Source organism: Schistocerca americana, chromosome 10 (genome assembly GCF_021461395.2).
Source record: "Schistocerca americana isolate TAMUIC-IGC-003095 chromosome 10, iqSchAmer2.1, whole genome shotgun sequence".
In the NCBI taxonomy this organism is placed as follows: Eukaryota; Metazoa; Arthropoda; class Insecta; order Orthoptera; family Acrididae; genus Schistocerca; species Schistocerca americana.
The window spans coordinates 103,877,246-103,898,672 of record NC_060128.1 but is presented as its reverse complement, the minus strand read 5'-3'; the positions used below and the strand labels follow the sequence as shown (position 1 = coordinate 103,898,672).

The window sequence follows — 21,427 nt, the reverse complement described above, 5'->3', positions numbered from 1 at the left end:
AACGCATAGTCATTTATTCTGAAATTTACTAAAGTTCATTTCCTCTTGACATGGAGAACCAAACAATACAAATGTTCAGTAAAGAATATGAAACAACTGTCTGCCAACCTGAAGTTTTTAGCTAGTAGTCAGAATAGGGTAATAGGGAAGTAATAAATTGCCTGAAAAACAAATGGCCAGGTATGTATACTGACAGATGCAAATCTCATGAGGAAGTTGGTTGCACATTTTATTATCGTAGGTTGTGTAGATAGCTAAACATCTTTTATTACCACCATTAAGAAGTATTTACACTGCAGAATAAACAGCTGTTAAAGAAGCCGTTAACTTTGGAACAGAAAAAGTGAATAAAACAATAATTCTGACTGATTCTAGAAGTGCCTTGGAGTAATTTGAGCATTGATAGTGGAAAGATGATCACAGTTGTATCTACAGTGTGGTGAGTTTAATAAGAAAGCCAACAATGAAAATAAATCCGTACATTTAATGTGGTAAAGGGGTTCTCAGGTATTTGGCATAATTGAATAGTACATGGTCTTGCAAAAGAAAGTGTCAAACAAGTGGACCAGGTATGATAGATTCTCCCACATGCAGTGAACATCCAGAAGACGATGGAGATCCTGATCACCATTTTGGGATGTTCCATTTATGCTCCATATTAAAATAAACTTCTTTAAAAGCCTCACAGAACTGAAGACTCCACTGCAAACAAATTTTAAAACATTGATGAGTGAGAACAACGTAATCAATGGTTACCTACAAGAAATGGGGATATAGCTGACACACAGAATACTGTATATGTAATTTTATGTATGTTAAAATTTAACTGCAGTCACCGACCTAAGAAGTTGCAGTGGCTTTATTGTTTGCCACAAAAATCCAATTTAAAAAAAGGAATATGGACAGTTTTCTCGTGATGTATTTTTCCTGGTATTCCTTTATAAAGTTGGTATCCTTGCAATTCCATAGGATCTTGATCAGTGTTCCTAATTTCTTGAAGAGCCATAATTAGAATTTTGTATTTACGATTTAAGTAATGATACTAGGTGGACCCAGATGGTTAACAATCTATGTTGAGGTTTAAGGCAATCTGTGGTTGCAGTCAGTGAAATTCTTAAAAAGACATCCCTCTGTCAACTGTCTGTGGTTTCTTCGAGATGAAGTTAAATCCTCAGAGTAAGATTCTGAAGGATATTCAGAAAGATGGTGATTAGAGATGAAGGATTATACAAAATTATGAATAAGAATATAGTCCAATCGACATAAGATAATCCCCAACAGCTGGCAAAGGATGTGGTTCAGTTGTTCCAGCGAGGGGGGGTGGTATTGTGTGATGAAAGGGACACTCGTTTCTAGATGGTTCTTGCACACGGTGGGAGGATTTGGGCTGTGTGAGGATATGACAAGGGAAATCTGTTTCCAATCCTCCCGCTAGCCCCAAGAATCAGCTACAAAGGAGCACCACTCTTCTCACCCATTGCCACCCAGACTGGAGCAGCCGAACAACATTATTTGTCAGGGCTTTGATTGTATATCGTGATACCCTGAGACAAGGGAGATTCTACCGCAGACCCTTCAAACTCCTATGGTGTTCTGACCTACCAAAATCCTAGTCCCTATGCCACTTCCAATCCCAACCCCTTCTCACAGGGATCATATCCCTATGGAAGACCCAATTCACCCACCCAGTACTTCCTATTCCTGTCCTCTCACAGGCTTATCGAAAGCAGTCCTGTTGTGTACCAGCTTTGATACAGTCATTGCACAGCTTTTGATGTTGGTATGACTACCAACCAGCTGTGTACCAGTACGAATGGTCACCGCCCAGCTATGGCCGGGAGCAAAATGGAGCACTCTGCCGCACAACGTGCAGCCGAACATAACAAACACGGTTGATTTCATTGGCTACTTCACAACCCGGGCCATCTACATTGTCCCTCCACCACACACATATATATATATATATATATATATATATATATATATATATATATATATATATATATATATATATATATATATATATATATATATATATATATATATATAACCGAGGGAAACATTCCACGTAGGAAATATATATCTAAAAACAAAGATGATGTGACTTACCAAATGAAAGTGCTGGCAGGTCGACAGACACACAAAATTCAAGCTTTTGCAACAAACTGTTGCCTCATCAGGAAAGAGGGAAGGAGAGGGAAAGACGAAAGGATGTGGGTTTTAAGGGAGAGGGTAAGGAGTCATTCCAATCCCGGGAGCAGAAAGACTTACCTTAGGGGGAAAAAAGGACGGGTATACACTCGTACCCACACACATATCCATCCACACATATACAGACACAAGCAGACATATTTAAAGACCTTTAAATATGTCTGCTTGTGTCTGTATATGTGTGGATGGATATGAGTGTGTGTGTGTGCGAGTGTATACCCGTCCTTTTTGCCCCCTAAGGTAAGTCTTTCCGCTCCCGGGATTGGAATGACTCCTTACCCTCTCCCTTAAAACCCACATCCTTTCGTCCTTCCCTCTCCTTCCCTCTTTCCTGATGAGGCAACAGTTTGTTGCGAAAGCTTGAATTTTGTGTGTATGTTTGTGTTTGTTTGTGTGTCTGTCGACCTGCCAGCACTTTCATTTGGTAAGTCACATCATCTTTGTTTATATATATATCGACCCCCCCCTCCCCCCAGCCTGCAAATCAATGTGTCTTTACTTTCCATAACTATTTTATATATATACTATTGATCCTACTTAGTAAAATTACAGTTGCTTCTTCAGTACTACGAATCTGTCATGTACGTAATTGCAGTAGTGTACAGCTATACTGTTTGAAAGTTTATTTTCAAGAGTATCGTTGAAGATTTTAGCTAAGTTACTACTGATCGGACTTTCCATTTGTAGACCTGCACCCAGTTTATACTGTTTACCATTGAATGTGAATTAGTTGTGCGTGAGAATAAAATAAAGTAAGTATATTAGATAATTTATTTGTGGTGTGGACATTGTAGGACACATTATTGAACTGCATCTAAATTTACACTGAAGTGCCAAAGAAACTGGTATAGGCATGCGTATTCAAATAGAGAGATATGTAAACAGGCAGAATACGGCGCTGTCGTCGGCAGCACTTGTATAAGACGACAAGTGTCTGGCACAGTTGTTTAGATCGGTTACTGCTGCTACAATGGCAGGTTATCAGGATTTAAGTGAGTTTGAACCTGGTGTTATAGTCGGCACACAAGCTATGGGACACAGCATCTCCGAAATAGCAATGAAGTGGGGATTTTCCTGTATGACCATTTCATGAGTGTACCATGAATATCAGGAATCTGGTAAACCATCAAATCTCCAACATTGCTGCGGCCAGAGAAAGATCTGCAAGAACGGGACCAACAATGACTGAAGAGAATCGTTCTGTGTGACGGAAGTGCAACCCTTCTGGAAATTGCTGCATATTTTAATGCTGGGCCATCAACAAGCGTTAGCGTGCAAACCATTCTATGAAACATCATCATATGGGCTTTCGGAGCCAAAGGCCAACTCGTGTACCCTTGATGACTGTAAGACACAAAGCTTTACGCCTCTCCTGGGCCCGTCAGCAACTACATTGGACTATTGAAGACTGGAAACATGTTGCCTGGTCAGACAAGTCTCATTTCAAACTGTATCGAGAGGATGGATGTGCACGGGTGTGGAGACAACCTTGTGTATCCGTGGACCTGCATGTCAGCAGGGGAGTGTTCAAGTTGGTAGAGGTCTGTAATGGTGTGGGGCGTGACTCTGACAGGTGACACGTACGTAAGCATCATGTCTGTTTACCTGCATCCATTCATGTCCATTGTGCATTCCGATGGACGTAAGCAATTCCAACAGGACAATGCAACATCTAACATGTCCAGAATTGCTACAGAGTGGCTCCAGGAACACTCTTCTGAGTTTAAACTCGTTCGCTGGCCACCAAACTCCCCAGACATGAACATTATTGAGCATATCTGGAATGCCTTGCAACTTGCTGTTCAGAAGAGATCTGCACCCACTCGTACTCTTACAGATGTATGGACAGCCCTGCAGGAGTCATGATGCTGGCACTACTTCAGAAATTAGTCAAGCCCATGCCATGTTGTGCTGCAGCACTTCTGCATGCTCGCGGGGGTCTTACACATTTTTAGGCAGGTGTACCAGTTTCTTTGTCTCTTCAGTCTATTTCTGCTGTGGACATTATGGGACAGGGTATTTAATTACATGTAATGGTATATACATATATACATATGATATATACATATAGATCCTTTTATGATTATACAACTTTATAAGCTCACTAGATCAAGGAAACAGACTTTACATTTTCTGGAATCTGAAGTTCCTCATGTTTTTATACGTGTTGAGTGATGCGTCACCAATTTTTGTTGGTTGTGATCAAAACTGGATAGGAAATTCAAGCAGATTCAGTTTTCAGTATTCATGGCTGCTTTTAAAGGTGCTCATTAGGCCTCACGTTTATGTTATTGTTGCAGGATTAATCTTCTGCATACGAAACTGGAAATAATGCACATTGCAAAAGTTACTTACATCATCAATCTCACACACGAGGAGCATTGTTTCGAATTGTAATTTGTACAAAAAGAAATTAAATAATAATAATAAATAAAAATAATAATATTAATTTTTTATTATTAATTATTATAGGAAAGGCAAAAAAAACTGATTACTCTTAACTTTGGGAACTTTCATAAATTGTAAAATGAGAAGTTGTTGTGTTTGAGCAGGATGTATATGCTATGGGACAACTGGGAAAAACCCAGGAATATTTTCATCTGGGGAAAAAACACTCAATTTTTTTTAGAATTCCAGGAATTTTCATTGTTTTAGTCATGTGTTAAATTTTTGTTAGACTGGACTGCTACTGCAGCAGTGAAACATAAATGAGAGAATAGTATGAAAATGAAACTTCAGTCCCAAAGAAAATGCACAACAACAAAATACAGTGCCCACACAAGCGTCTGCTGACAGCAAAATGTTTCAAAGGCTTTAGGATGAAAACTATGCAGTACTTCATAACGATAAATTGCATTCGACAAGCTTGATGTCACAACTGTTCATATTTCTGAAGGGCACCATGGCACCATGCACAACTGACGGATTGCAATGACCTGTCACGGGGGCGACAGATCACGTCGGTGATTGCATGTGTGTGGGTATATCGCAAAGATTGGTTGCTGATCACTGGTGGAAATCCCAGGCAATCTGATGGATCGAATGCGAATTTATGCACGCAAAATGGCTGCAACTCATTTCTCTATTTATTAAGTGTGGTTATGCAGTTTTGTTGGGACCACGAACTACTCTCGGAAGTGAAGTGGAAGCCAGAGTTGCCATTTATATTAAGAAGTAATACAAAGTACAGCCTCTGATTTTGTGGTGGTTAGCATTTTGAAGATTGTGCTGCAGAAGTAGAATTGATGGGAAGTTTGAATTCATGATACAGTGGCCTCCCTCTTATGATTCATGGTTTTTTATGAAATAATTTTATGCATTATTAAAGTTCAAATGTTGTCATATGTACCTACTGTAGTGCTAAGAGGTAATTTTAATTATATGTTCAGGGCAAATCTATTATATAGTTATGTCATTTAATAGAATCTAACTCTCCTTTATACAATTTATAACAAGAGTTACGGTAATCAGTAGTGCTGCTGTTGACAACATTCTATAGACTTATTGTGTAAATACGTGGAGTTCATTTATAAGACTAATGAATGTAAAGGAATTGAGGACTAATAAATGTAAAATGACTTGTATTGGCACACTGGAAGGATATAAACAACACATTCGGTGTCACTGCAAAATGTAATATATTATGTAAAGTAATTTAACAGTTCCCTTCAAAGTTAAGTTCCCTTTTACGCAAGATGAGTTATGTTTTGTGTGAGAATGTGCAATGAATTTCTTAAATCTGATCGTTTGACATTCATTCTAAACTTAACACATTGAGGACTAGAAGCATAGAAAAATTTTGGATCCATAACAGCAGCCATTATTTAAAATTTGACGTGTGCAGTTGTCAGATAAAGAATTTTTTTGCCCTTCGAAACTTCTTTTATAAAAAAAGAAGTGTCGGGCTGTTGTAACAAAATGTTGTTTAAATTCAGCCCAAACATCCATGGTAGCAGAAAATTAAATTTCTGCTATTGTCTGTAAGACGGCAGTATACAAACGCCATCAGTATCTTAACATACACTGCTGTGACATGGCAGCACTAGCATAAATATTATTTATTAACTTCAAATATTTACAATAAATGTACTTAACTTTCTTAGTGATTTGGTGCATGGCATTGAACTCCTATACCTGTTGTTTTTGTTGTTGTTGTCGTCATCATCTTCAATCTGAAGACTGGCTTAATGCAGCTCTCCATGCTTCTGTATCCCATGATCTCCTACAACCTACATCCTTCTGAACTTGCTTACTGTATTCATCTTGATGGTCTCAATCTACGATTTTAATTCCCCCCTCACCCCACAGTTTCCTTCAATACTAAATTAGTGAACCATTGATGTGTCAGAATGTGTCGTAACAACCAATCCTTCCCCCCCACCGCGGTCTGTGTTTCATCTCCATAAAAGGATACACACCAGACAGATTCCCTCACAAAAGACTTCCTGTCACTTAAATCTATAGCGAGAGTTCTTGATTTTAACAAATTTCTATTCTTCAGAATTGCTTTTCTTGCCATTGCCAATCTACTTTTAATATCCCCTCTGCATCAGACAATCGGTTATTTTACTGCCCAAATAACAAAACTTGTTACTACTTTTAGTGTACTAATCTAACCACCACACCATTGCCTGACTTAATTAAACTACATTCCATTGCCCGTTTTTTGCTTTTGCTGTTGTTCATCTTCTATCGTCCTGTCAGGATATTGTCCACTCCAATAACTGTTCACTGTCTCTGGCAGAATTACAATGTCATTGACAAACCTCAGAGTTTTTATTTCTCCTCCGCTCAAGCATCTTGGTTTTAGGGAATTTTTTTATTTGATTTCATTTATTTACAGATGTGTTCAAATTATTAGACTAAAGACATTTTTCCCAAAACTCTACATTTATTACATATTTACATCCACATACAGATTATATGTGTACATTCAGTACTTTGTATGCATGCCTTTTTTTATGCTTTTTAGCATAGTTTTTATTAACTTTTCACATGACATTGTGATGGTACCAGAATTCTTCCAGTTTCTCCATGAGATCTTGTTTGGTGGTAATTGTAGATTTCCTATCCTCTGTTTCACAATGTCCCATAAATTTTCAATTGGGTTCATATCAGGACTATTCCCTGGCCAGGGCAACACTTTGTTGCTTTTCTTCCAAGTACTTGGTAACACTTTGGTTGCAAGTTAGAAAAGTTGGGAATAGTAGCATAGGAGACCTCTGCAGTCCCAAAATTCAAATGTGCATTTCTTCAGTATCAATAAAACATCACAATTTCAAATTAAAACCCCTAATCTTAGTGACCAGACCCACTACCATATTGTTGCACATACCTTAGCCCAGTCCTCTCTTGTCCACTCCTGAGGTTGTTTAGCCCACTGGCAATCTTTTGGTTTTCATGGCAGGTGTGATTTTCTGTTTCTCCTTGGTCGGCATGTCTTTAAACCACATTCTAACAGTCATCTCCTCACTGTCGCGGGTGAAACTTCGACACCCAAACCTTTCAGCTGATGGCTCATGTCTGTAGAAGTAAGCTTACGGTTCATTGTTGCCATGTTTGAGAGTCTTTTCATTTTTCTAGGACTGATTTACCCTTTACATCCACATTTTCCTTTCCTGTTTGGCTTGTATTCACCACCTTTCTGCACTGAAAGTTTGACTCTGCTGAAAGTTTTTTGTGATATTGTCGTTCTGTCATCAATTTCCTGCTGTATATAATGGTTTTCAGCAAGAAGTGCTACCACAGATGAAACTTCCTGAGGTGAAACATCTATTGTCTTCCCCATAACCTCACTTTCTTTGGAAACTCCACGATTTATTCCTATGGTTAAAAACATGCAAGTACACAAGCTACATTATATAATGTTTTGTTAATGTAGCAAGAAGTTGATAGAATAAATAACAAGCTGAAGTACACTACAGAAACATAAAACATTACTGTAAACGCAGTTTCAAAGTACATACATCGACAATTAACACCAACACCATTTGGACGGAAAATAACAAATGTTACCAACTGTGAAAAAATCGGTGATCTGTGAGTTGCTTGGAAGGGAAATTTCGTGGCATCAATCAAACCATTAAAACAAATCAATTATTACACTTTTCTCTCCTATTTTTACACGAGAAAACTTGAGTATAAAAAATAATCGTTTAGTCTAATAATTTGGACACGTCTGTATTACCTCTTGCAAAGAAGGGAGGAGGGGTCTTATTTCTCCCAATTGGGAATTTATTTGCAGAAATTTTGGGGACAGCTCCGGAATTCACTATATGAGTAAAACCTGCAAAACCCGGCCAGAGTTGCTGGTGTTGCCACCTTTTTACTTTTTCTAGCACATCCGCATGGGATGTACTAGATTGTGTACATATTGGTTTGTCTGCACTGGTGTCGTCGTCCAGCTCCGCATAGTGGGTCCATTTCCTCCATCACACTTTGTGGTAGTTAGGCTAGATGGCCTGCGAAAGTGGTGGTTGTTGCTGCTGTTAAGAGCCGCCGCAACAATGGCTTTCTTCCCTCCTCTTCTTAAGTTTCCTTCCCCCCTCGCCCAAATCTCCAGCCAGCTGTGTCGTTCCTCCAAGTTTGGAATTGTCAGGTCCAGTATGTCCCGTTTATCAGATCTCCATGCCAGGTGCCAGACTCCTTGGTTTGTGCCTCCCTGTCAGTGCTTGTCGCCATGTCTCCTCTGGCGACGTATGTTGTTTGTGTGACACAGTTTGCCATCATCTTTTTCTGCCTATTGGTTTGCGTGCTTTGGTTCTGCATGGTGTGTTCTTCTGGAAGGCCATTGCCTTGAACGACTGCACATCCATTTTCACTGCCCTTGGCTCAAGTCACTGCCAGTTAAGGTGTGCTTCTTGCAGGAGGCGGCCTCCGTCTCTGCATGGTGCACCATCCTGAAGCAACTCCTGGCCTCCTGTAGAGCCGCATCGATGTGGTGGTTCTGGTTCTGGTGGTGGATTTCGTCTTTTTGGCCTGCTGCTGTGCTGGTTTCTGATGCAGCAACGTGTAGTGACAATCTTTGCCGTTTGGAGTGAAGAGGTCGACTAACCCTGCTTGGCAGCCCCCCCCCCTCCTCCTCCTCCTCCTCCTCCTCAAAGTCCATCACTCTCAGTGGCAGGGTGGGCAGCTGGCCATGCGATCTAACCATTCCTGCACCTCCAACATTCTCTTTTTCAACATTGAGAGACGCTGGCTGGTCCCTTCATCTTCTAATTGATGTTGCCACACTCAGCAGAATTCTGGCAGCTGTGCCAGTTTGGTTCACCGCAGTTGTCTCAGGTTGGTCGTTCGTCTCTGCTGGTGGTACATGTGTGGCTGTCATGCTTCCCTGCACATTTAAGCATCTTGCAGCATTGTGGCAATATTTCACCACATGCTTTTCTTCCTGGCCCTAGTAGCACGACAGTGAAGTGTCCAGGTTGACAGGAAGAACCTGCACCTCAACTGGGAAGCCTAGAAGCGTCCGCACCGAGTATGTGTCATCGTTTGCCGTTCGCACAGTGACTATGAAGAGAGGCAACCTTTTCTTGTTCGTCCGGTTGTGCATCTTGACTGCTGCATTGTGGAATCCTGATGGACTCTTGGATTGCTTCTCAATGATGATCCCAGACAGACCCCTCAGAAATGACTGTTGCCTTCATAAAGTCGGGGTTATGGCACCGCGTTCTTGACAGTTACGTCAGCAGTGTGTCCCCCCAAAACAAAAAAAACAAAAAAAAGTTATTGTTACTGCAAGTATTTAACTGTTACCTGTTCCTAGTTGTGTAAACAGCAACAGCTATGTCAGAACTGCAGTCACTGTAGAACTACATAATTGCAGGAATTGTGGCAGCAAAACTAAGAAAGAAGCAAAATACCCACAGTTGACAGTGTGTACCTCTTGAACAGTGTAGGCAGCAGTTTATTAACAAACACTTAGCTGAACACAAAATTAATTACCACGTATGACATACTGACAGATTGGCTGTAGCTGAACACATTTACCAAGACAGAAACCACAAAATTAAATTCCGTGAGATGACTGTTTTTAGCACAGATGACACATTACTGTGTGTTCACAAAGAGAGGCATGTATAGAGGCCATTGAGCTCTGCAAATAACATAATCATTTCAGTAGAAAAGAAGACAGTATTAACTTACAAAAGTGCAGATTGGACTTTGCATTGACAGAGCAACAGTGGATGACTTTCAAATCGAGAAAGACAGTGTCAGCGAGAAGGAACCTTGCAGTGGGTATCGTAACAAATGGTGATGCCCCCTATGTGACTGTGTAAATTTGGGGCCCCCCTCAGTGTTGTTGATCTTTTACCACTGAAAAGATCTTGCACAATTGGTGTTGAAACATTTGGGAATATTTTAATATGTAGGCAATGGCCTCTCACGAGGAGATGTCCCCAGCCGTGGGATCTACTTTCTGAAACCATCTGTGCAGTGTTGTGGGTTAAGGTCCCAGGTATCACACCCTGCAACCATTCATCCTGACGGGCTCGTTTGCCAATAATTGATATTAAAAATATTCATGATTTTGCCTGATACTCTACACCTTACAGGCTGTGTAGTGTATTGATTATAGTAGAAGCCTCATATGTGAGATGTGGTTTCAAAACATCAGGTATTTTGAAATTTTTTGTTTTTGAATCCTTATCAGAATGATTCTGGCCATTATTCTAAATTCAGTTAATTGGTTTAGATGTAACTTTTTTTGTTTGTATGCCTTTGTTACATCATTTTCATAACCCTATAAAATTATTTAAATTGGTCTCATTCTCTCTTCCCATCATTCTTTTTCCAGTTGGAATCTTTCTGCATGTGAACTTAATTATTTTTATTTAACTGTCATAAAATTTAAATACTTGAAAATGCGGATCTGTCAGTTCAAAAACAAAAGACTAAATAATGTATTTATAATGACTGTGCAGTATTGTCCAGAATGTAATTTTTGTTAAAAATGTACAAACATTTAAAATTTAAATTCTTATTGTACTATAGACAAAATTATGTAGATGAAGATTTAAACAAAAGAAGGGAATATAAGTAGAAAGGAGTTACAGCAAAATTAGGAATAGAAGTAATGAACGCAATAACATGCACAAAAATATGGGATGATAAAATGGAAGAAATTAAATCGATGTTAATATTCGAAAATAATTAAAATCGCGTGCATGAAGATTCCACATGGAGAAAGAACATAGAAAGACAAGATGAGAGCAATTGAAAAAGTTAATAGGGTGATTAAAATGATGTGAGAGAGGAATAGAAATAAAAAAATTACATATAAACCAATTTATGGGATAAAGGTAATATCAAAGTAATTTCAATGAAGATTTAAAAATAAAAAATTTCACACGTAGCAGTTTTGAAACAAATGAAGGAGAACAATGTAATGTTTCGAAACAGTTTGTTTCGAAATCGTATAGGCCGATGCATTATATCATCTTCAGGTGTGAGGGCTCCAATCGTATCGTAGAAAGTATGAAACTTCCACTTAAGTACATTAAGAGATTTGAATCCACAACCTCCCACATTTGAGGCTTGCACTATGACAGTTATGCTACACATGTAAAATTCAAAAATATTTTTTCTCAATTACTCGCAAATTAGGGTCCACCTATATAACGGCATAGATGGATTCAAGAAGTCAAACCCTCCACTGGGGTTCTCTCCTTGTCAGCTCAGACGTTTTCACTGAAGTTGTTCATATTCTATGTGAAGCACCTCCTGTTCTTTGGGGTACCAATATCTTCCAATGTTTCTTTTGTCCTCAAAAATCCAGCCTCATAAGTGGTCCTGTTCTTGTGATCTTCAGACTGTCTGTCTGCAGACATTACATCAGTTCACTGTCTAGTAATGTCTGAATTTTTTGCATCGAATTAAAGATTCCCAATTTAGATGTTTGTAGTGAATTTGCACACTTTTTCATTGTATTGGATTAGAGTTCTTGTAGCTTCTTTCTCTGCCACACTGATCTCTGTCCATTCTTCTCTCTCTGCTTTCTGAACTTTTCCTCTTCTTAATGTCATCCGTGTGTGAGCTCTTGCTGATTTCAATGAAGAACAATAGTCCTAATTTAGCTACCTGTCTCAGAAGCTGGGTAGTTTTTTTAGTTGGCTCTTCCAAAAATAGTTATAAGTTTTGAATGAAACAACAAGTTTACTGTTACCAGTCACTGTTTATTTATATCAACAACACATTTCGAAGGTTTAAACCTCCCATCATCAGGCGGATTTACATATTTGTATGATGTGAATGTTGTGTTACGATTTTGGGCTAACTTGTGGCACTGTCTAGTGGAGAAACAAAAACACTATTTCAGAACACGGCTCTTTGGAGGTTTTTGACTAAAAACTAAGCATATGTCTAAAGGTGAAAATAAAGCAACTTAATTAGAATACCTCCAGTGGTCACAGGCTCCTTCCTCTGTTGTTAAAATGTCACATGTAAATTTGCATATTTTGTAGACGAAGAGTGGTGTCTAGGAACTTCTAGGTGCAAGGAACATATTGTATAGCAAAACAGAGACATTATTTCAGAGTGCAAAGAGTACGTGGCATAAGAACATTACTTATTTTGGAATAAGTTTTAAAGGATCGTCGAGATCTTTGAGTTTGTGAATACGTGTGGAACTAAATGTTTCAAGTGATACCCTGTCCCTCTTGTCAAGTTTATACAGCTTAAATTTCTTACTGGTATATATAATCAGGTGACATGTTTCAAACTTTTGAGAGAGAGAGAGAGAGAGAGAGAGAGAGAGAGAGAGATTCTGGTAATAGTAAACTACTTGTTTAATTTGACATCAATAACATTCACAGTAAAGCCTAACCCAAAATGATCGAATTTTTAATTTATTTTTTGCTGATAAATGTTTTTTTTTTATGTTTGTGTGAATTATTATTTTGATGTGCAGTTGTTTGAGAAAAAGGGGGAGAAGCGCTCCCAGCAGCCTATAGTCAAACTGGTTCATCTTTTTATAGGTGACAACCCCAAAAGTGAAGAGAAATTGGGGAATGACCAGGCAGCCATTTCGACACCTCCCGACGGTGCCGTTAAGGTGAAAGGGGAGCGGTACGCTGGTGGGAGCGAGTGTTTTCTCCCGGGGCAGGAGAAGAGTGACAAGAAGCGAGAGCAGTCGGTAACACTGTACGCGGCAGCCGAAGGCGCGCCTCTGCCATCGTGTACGCTGACAAAGGTCAGTGTCAAACCGAAGGACGAGAAGGTGCTGTTCAAGTATGAGCAGTCAGTGACACCCGGATCGGGATCCGCGCCTGGCTGCGGCACGACTCGCCAGGTGTGTCGCCCCGACCTGGTGAGGCCACTGTCGGTCGCCATCACGAGACTACCCACGACGGTCGCCTCTGCAGCTGCCGGTGAGAATTACAGGCGCAAATAGCCGTTCGTGTAGAAGTGGTGGCTAGTCGCTCTAGTTGCAAAGAGTGGGAAGGATGGCACCAGATTACACACAATGATAGGTCTTGCCACTAAACGCTACTGTGTCCCACACACATTGTGACATAATCCGACTGCTGAGTGCTCTTCCCACTACTTGACTGTTCCACAGAGATTGTACACATAATCCGACTGCTGAGTGCTCTTCCCACTACTTGACTGTTCCACAGAGATTGTACAGTAAATGACAACAACAGTCCAGATAGACTGTTTATTATTATTATTATTTTGGATTATTCATTCTGATTAGTCTTTTTTTCCCCCTTTTATATACACTAAGATTGATTAAAATTCATAGTAATATCTCTCTCTCTCTCTCTCTCTCTCTCTCTCTCTCTCTCTCTCTCTCTCACACACACACACACACACACACACACACACACACACACACACACACACACACACACAAACAACTGCTTCCCTTCAGTTGTGATGTTTACAACATTACAGCTGCTATTGTAGGTGTCACATTTATTGTTTTAGAAAGAACTGAGACGTCCACAACTACAGCACACTTGGTGTTCGCTCAGGGTACATGCTCATATTCCTTTATTGCAGGTTGAGAGATGTATTATGTACAAAAATTGTGGTGCGGAGTTGGGTTTAATATTGTGCATAATGCTTAATTTTTTAAAATTGTACTTAGACTGAGTTAGACTATCTATAGGCCACAGAAATTTGGTGTATATAAGCAGCGGTGCATACAAAGGAAGTTGTAACAGTCTTTATGAGGGTGGTGATAGTGATATGGAGAAAGAATTACAGTAAATTGTCAGACTTTGAGTTATCAGAGTGAGATCATCTCTCCAGATCCAGTGGAGGGGATGGTGAGAAATGGAAAGGCAGTGATAGCCAGCAGGTGTGACAAAGAGTTACCCGAAAAGTCGACAATTGGTTTAGGCAGTTGACTTCTTTCCTTTAATCGGATGGTGTAGGCTTTCACAGGCACTGTTACTCACTAATGCTGGAGATATAATTGGCAGCTATAAAAACTCACATAACAGTTGGGAAGTCAAACAAGCTAAGTGAGCCGAACTGTTTCTGTTTCTACATCTCCACACATCGGTCAATTTGTTTTTTTCATCAAACCACTGCCAAAGATCACAGAGTCGTGGAAGAGTTGGTGCTGTTTGTTTCTTTAGTGCTAAGAGCTACAACACTCCTAATTTCAGTCCTCCTTTTTAGTGAAAGTTGTCTAAGTGCTTTTGAATTTCTATGGTCTCCCTGTATAACATAGCATATAGCATAGTAATGACTGGACCTTGATGAAACAGTACCATCTGAGAAACAAATTGGACAGTTCCCCCAGTCCCAGTGCTTAGTCTGCTATTGTCGTTTTATCTTTGTCATCCAGACGACACTTACTCTTCAAATAAAGAAAAAAACGGTGCCAACTCTTCTGCACTACAGCCTTCATAGCACCCGCCAGCACAACTCTGCAATCTTAGGAAGTGGCACGACGATGTTACAATCCGACTGTTGTGTGGACACACATACACTTTCTGAGCTTGTTTGAGTTTGAAACTACTATCTGAGTCTTTACAACATCTGATGTCTCCAACATCAGGAGACAAAACATCCATCACAGAAACATGGTTTGAACCATGGCCCAATACCAAGATAATGAGAATCCCCAAGGATTTTTCCTATAGTCATTTCCCTCACCAACTTTATTTTCAGAAAGAGATATTGGATTCTGATGCTTAGGATTAAACATTTACAAGTTTGCTCACTTAAAGCTTCCAAAAATACTTTGTATCTTTGGTCTAACATTTGATAAGAAACTAATATATGTAATTCTGAAAGCATTCAAGCAATAGTTTTATTAGTCAATGTTAATAAACTATCACTGCCAATTGTCGGAGACTACAGTATTGCAAACATTGTACCTGTACTGTGTGCTTTCCCAGTTATGCTCAGAATTAGGAAATAACTTTTCATTCAAAACTGCAGATGGCATGTTCAGAAAGTCTTCAGTCACTTGAGAAATTCATTTTTGTGAAGAGGAATGCTGTAATCGTAGTGTTTTCTCTTAGAGTGCCTTTATACAGCAGATGCCTGAAGTTTTGATGGAAATGTTTCTGTGGTATTCAGAGCCATTTATGTGTCTCACCGATGGATACCAATATTCTATTAACCTATATTGTTACAAGAAAATCATTGAAATCGTTTGATTTTTGTGAAAGTTACCATAATGTTGTTCAGTTTATGATTAAAATTGAATTTATTTTGTAATTTTGTTTTTGACAGTTTCTTAAATTTTTATTCTAGATGTTCTTGTGGCTTGCCATTTTGCATTCCTTCTGATAGATGATAGAAAAAGTATAAATCGCTATATTTTTATCTGTAAAAGAAAATTTATAAAGAAACTGCACATGTAATACAGAAATTACAAATGCTGAACAACTGCTGACTTGGATTTATTGTTCTATTCGGTTTTGCATGCATAACACACACTACTGGATGATACGGTAAAACCCCGATTTTACATATCAGCTTCAGTATGGTATCTGTGCTCTTTAAACATCATGCACTGATTGTTTCTCAAAAATGTTATTTTTTAAAAAACCTTTCAGTTCCTACATTTGACCCATTTTCATTAACATTTGTAGAGAGCATAAAATCGTGGTTTTACTGTATGTGAGATCTCTGAAAAGCACTAAATTTTCTGCATCTTCTTCTGCAGTAGAATGTTAAGTAGCCTCAAATAGTATTTTTGCTTTTTTATTGTTGTACAAATTATTTATAAAGAAAGTATGTTATGTCTGTTGCAGAAATATTTGTACATATAAATGTTTTAGACTGAACTATTTCGCTAGCTATTACGCAGCCATAAGCAGCTTGTTTATGGCCAAGACTGTATGTTACTGTGATATTCACAGTCTTATTTTTATTTACTCCTCAAAGTTTTTCGTATGCAGAAGTGCCATTTATGTTCACTAGGGTTCAATTTTCCCCATAAGCATATATTTGTATCATTCTGGTATTTAAAAAAATCTTGTTTTGTGATGAGAGTGTTCATGATTAATAAAATACTTGGCATTTCTTAATAAAAGTCAGCATGACATTTTTGAGACAGTGCAACGTTTGCACAATAGTCTTCAAATTTCTAGTCATTTCATTCCTATCCTATCATCCCAGCTTTCTAGACAGTTTTATATCAAATTTGTCCCCCCCCCAAAAATTTAACATTTACCTGAAAGAAGGTCTAATGTCGGCTTTAAAGAACCTTAACACGCACTTCGTTGCCATTCTGTGTATAAGGCTGTTGTAGAGTCTTTATCAAGTGAGACAGATATAATTTTATCATTGGAATTAGTGCTTACATTTATTAAATGAACTGTCATGGTAATGTCACTGCAGTAAATATTATTAGCACGTTTCCACTGAATTATACAGAAGTGCTATTGAGTTTAGGCACTATGACCAAAACCAGTTAGGCAATTGCTCTTTTATTCAATGAAATTGTGCTAGGTATTGTGTGGTTCCATAATGTTAGCCTCCATTGCACATATCGATCAGAAAATCATTCTATATCATTATACAGTCTCATTTTTGGAAGTTTTTTTGTTGAATTTAACTCCATCTGGGAAGGCCTTCACAATGCACAGTGAAACCCCACTTTTACATTTTTCAAGATACTGTAAAAATGTAATGTAAAATGTGGGAAATATCTTTTTAAGCAGTAAAAGTTATGTGCAGGATCCCATATTGTATTTCTGTGTTTTATGTACGATACGCAATAGGCATCACAATTCTCATTAGGTACTTGTTCATGTCTAAAAATTTGTAAACATTACCTGAAGGCCTGGTGCATGCCAGCGTCATTTACGAGGGTGAGTCAAATTAAAACCTTAAATATTTTTAAAAATATTATTTACTGTGCAAAAGTGGTACAAAGCTGTATCTCTTTTCAACATAATCTCCCCCACGCTCAATGCAATTCCTGCAGCAATCACAGAGTGCATAAATTCCTGTAGAAAAAAATTCTTTTGGAAGTCCGCGCAACCCCTCATACACCATGCTCTTCATCAGAATGGAACTTCTTTCCTCCCATTGCGTCTTTGAGTGGTCCAAACATATGGAAATCACTTGCTGATGATGAATACCGCCATTCCTTGATCGCTCTCTTCGTTTCCGGTTGGTGGAAGTGAACCCAAGTTTCGTCCCCAGTAACGATTCTTGCAAGGAAGCCATCACCTTCTCGTTCAAAGCACCGAAGAAGTTCTTCACAAGCATCAACAAGTCGTTCTCTCATTTCAGGAGTCAGCTGCTGTGGCACCCATCTTGCAGACGCTTTGTGAAACTGGAGCACATCATGCACAATGTGGTGTGCTGTCCCATGACTAATCTGTAAATATGCTGCCATGTCATTCAGTGTCACTCGGCAGTTTTCCTTCACTACGGCTTCAACTGCTGCAATGCTCTGTGGAGTCACAACTCATTGTGCCTGACCTGGACGAGGAGCGACCATTTGCGAACTTCCTACTCCATTCATAGACTTGCTGCTGTGACAAACACTATGAATCACTGTACTGAACCTTCATTCGTCGATAAATTTCAATAGGTTTCACCTTCACTACGCAAAAACTGAATAACAGAACACTGTTCTTCCCTGGTGCAAGTCTCGAGTGGGGCGGCCATTTTTATACTAGTACTGCAACGGCATGTGTGCATCTGCACTATGCTGCCACCTACAGGCCATTCTGCACGCTGTTTGTAGCACATTTAACAACTTGCAGTATAGTGGCGCAAAATTTCATTTGTCGTTACAAATTTAAGGTTTTCATTTGATTCGCCCTCATATCAGTTTTTTCTCCACGAACATCATTTCGTAATGCATAAATCGCAGGAAAAGGATGGTATATTAACACAAAATCTGGTGCAAATTAACATTGTGGACTTAGGAAATTTGATGGGGGAGAGAAAAATATGCTGTAAATGGCACAAAAACATTAATTCCGAGAATATAAAAGTGGGGTTATACTGTGGCTATGTTTTTTTCAGTAGGTTATACTGTATCTGTTTCTTCAGTAGGCAACCATGCTGTAACACTGTGATACCTTTTTACTTCAGTCACTTGTAAGTTAGAAAAAATGTGTACGTGCACACACTTGGAATGACATGAGGAGAAGAGAGGAAAGTATTCTGGAAAACGCATGAAGAAAGGAACAATTTAGAGAAGTTACCCAGAGCTTGGAGTTCAGAGAAACGACCAGACATTAATTTTTGTATGTTTTGGCTGCCTACTGTACGATAATGGATGGGGTTTTTCCTAAATGTATCTGATGTCACTTTCATAGGGGGAAACAATTATTGAGTCGGTGAAATCATTTGTGAGGAAGGTGTTTTATATTGGCAGCTACAGTCCTACAGCTTGTGACAGTATTGCCTCTGAAACTGGTACCATTGTCCCCTATTACCGTTATACCAGCTATTTGCTGTTAAATAATCCAATGGATATCATCAAATATAGCAAACTACTTACGAATTTTTGGATTTGTCAGTGTCTTCAAATATGTAATGCAGCTGTAAAATATTTTCAGTTTGTAAGCACTTTTAATGGAGGCTTTGTACCTTATGGCTCCAATGAACTTTTTATGCACTGATCACTTTCTGCCTGCACACATTACTTAAACTCATTCACCACCTAGTCATCAGCACTATCGTCTGATCATCAGGAATGAAGGATTCCCTTGCTCGACACAAATGCCACGTTGTTCAGCAATTTTTATTTACCTGCTATTCAAAGAGGCAATGTAATTTACATGAATACGGACTGACATAAAAATTCAGTGAGTGGGTAAAGCTTTGGAGGCTACTTGTGTAATGAGTTTTTTCAGCAGTAGTACAGCTGGAACTGTGATATGATGTATAATCCTTCTAAAAATGGTTACATGCAGACAATAACTATTGCTGAAGGAAGGTGTGAAATTGAATGTTTGAAGGTACTGTATGGAAACATTATCACTTTCTTTCTCTTAAAAGGCAAAGGTAAGGCCGTGAACAGTATGAAGTGATTTTCAATTGTTTGAAGGAAGGCGCAGCATGGAGAATGTACATATGTGGATGATCTTTTCCTTTCCACCATGTGTACTGACAAAAAATATGAAACCTCATTACATTGGAGTTGGCAACAGCTCTTTGGAAGACATTATTGTTGTGGTGCATTGTTTAACCGTTTGCAGACACAGATAAATCATCTAATTATAGACAAAATAACGAACTGCAAAATCAAAGTCATTGTAGCCAAGAATTCAGGGCATTTTAGGTAGGTAGAGATCAGCAATGGAATCTAGGTAGAATGATAAAAACAATTGTTGGGGAAGGGTGGCATAAGTGTTGGCAGAGACTGTAAATATAAACAAGGTGAAAACTGATCTCATACATGTTAAAAGGCAAGTTAACCGTGCATAATACGTACTTCTAGCACCGTAACCATGTGAATTTTATAAGTAATGGCAAGTTCTTGTGCAATTGGGACATAATTAACCTGTAAACTTAAGATACTGAAATGATTCAATTTTCTTGTTTCGTCAAAAATATGTCTTTGTCATCCAATTTTTAGTGTTATGGGCGTTACATGAAAGCACACGTAGTATAAGGAATACCCTCTTGGCCACTGCTCTCTTGTGCTGACAGTGTGAGAAATTATATTTCGTACTGTTGAGTATTCTACCTTTCATTATAAAACACATTAAACCTCCTAGTTTATTCGATAAGGAACTCAAAGAATTAATAGCCACTCAATTTGTCTGGATAAAATGAGTGCAAGAAAGAACCTTAAACAGTTTATGTACATTTTATAGGTTTTTAGGGGGATGCTACAAATTATCTAAAAAAATAATTCCATGTAATAAATAAGGAAGATTGCTACAGAAGTCTTCTATCAGTTACATGTGTACTAGTCAGCTGCTGTTAGTGTCAGATGTGCAGTTTCAAGTTTTAGAATGACACAGACACTGCTGGCCTTACCTTAATATTTGACTTCTTCCGTAATAAACTTAGACACCTAATAGCAGCACAGTAGAATTGTTATTGTTACTGTTCCTAGGCACACAAGCTATGTTCCACAATACACACACCAGCTGGATACTAAGTGTTGATGGGATAGTGAGTTCATTGGTTGTCAGTAACCTAGAATATTAAATTACCTCTTGCTCATCTTTTTTTCTGGACAACGATCCCCTTGGTTCTTCTCAGACCTGCGGTCTGTCTGTACTTGTGTTGCTGTTACACACTGTTAAACCTCCATTCCCAGTACCTTCACAAAATGCACGTAAGCATGTTTACATTTAACATTTTCTTGACTCTGTGTATCGTATCTGAACTCAGAACTGTAAACTAATTCAACACAGTCTTTCCTTTACAAGTTTCGGTTGTTTCTCTCTATAGTTTAGATACAGTGCATCTGTAAGACAAGCTGGTGATATGTCGCACAATTATTTCTGCATTGGAGCAGCTACTTTCTCTCACGGAGCCGCTGAGATTACTGTTTTGTGTCGAAAATGTGTGCTGTCCTCTGATTGAGCTCACTGTGTGCAAATAAAAATAATTATCCCACACAGTATCTGCACTTCCACCTAGAATGTCTTATTTTATAATTCCCAGTTGTGAGTACTGTTGGTTGTTAAGGCGACTTGGCGATACATGTCACTGCTCAGGAATCGTATGTACGACCACACTGTGCTGCAAAATGTATAGCTTTATCTTTAGATCACACATGTGCATGTGTCGCCCTCTCCTTGGCAATGTATGTGAAATTACA

The 21,427-nt window shown here is 38.8% G+C and overlaps 1 protein-coding gene across 6 annotated transcripts in view; it reads left to right on the top strand.

The window, feature by feature from the left end:
• LOC124552514 (lysine-specific demethylase 4C-like) overlaps positions 1-21,427 on the top strand; it is a 362,897-nt gene that overhangs the window by 136,325 nt on the left and 205,145 nt on the right. For all 6 annotated transcript variants that reach the window (XM_047126804.1, XM_047126805.1, XM_047126806.1 and 3 more), the window contains one exon: positions 13,188-13,580. In XM_047126804.1, the coding sequence (XP_046982760.1) occupies positions 13,188-13,580 (393 nt within the window). The remainder of the gene's footprint in view (positions 1-13,187; positions 13,581-21,427) is intronic.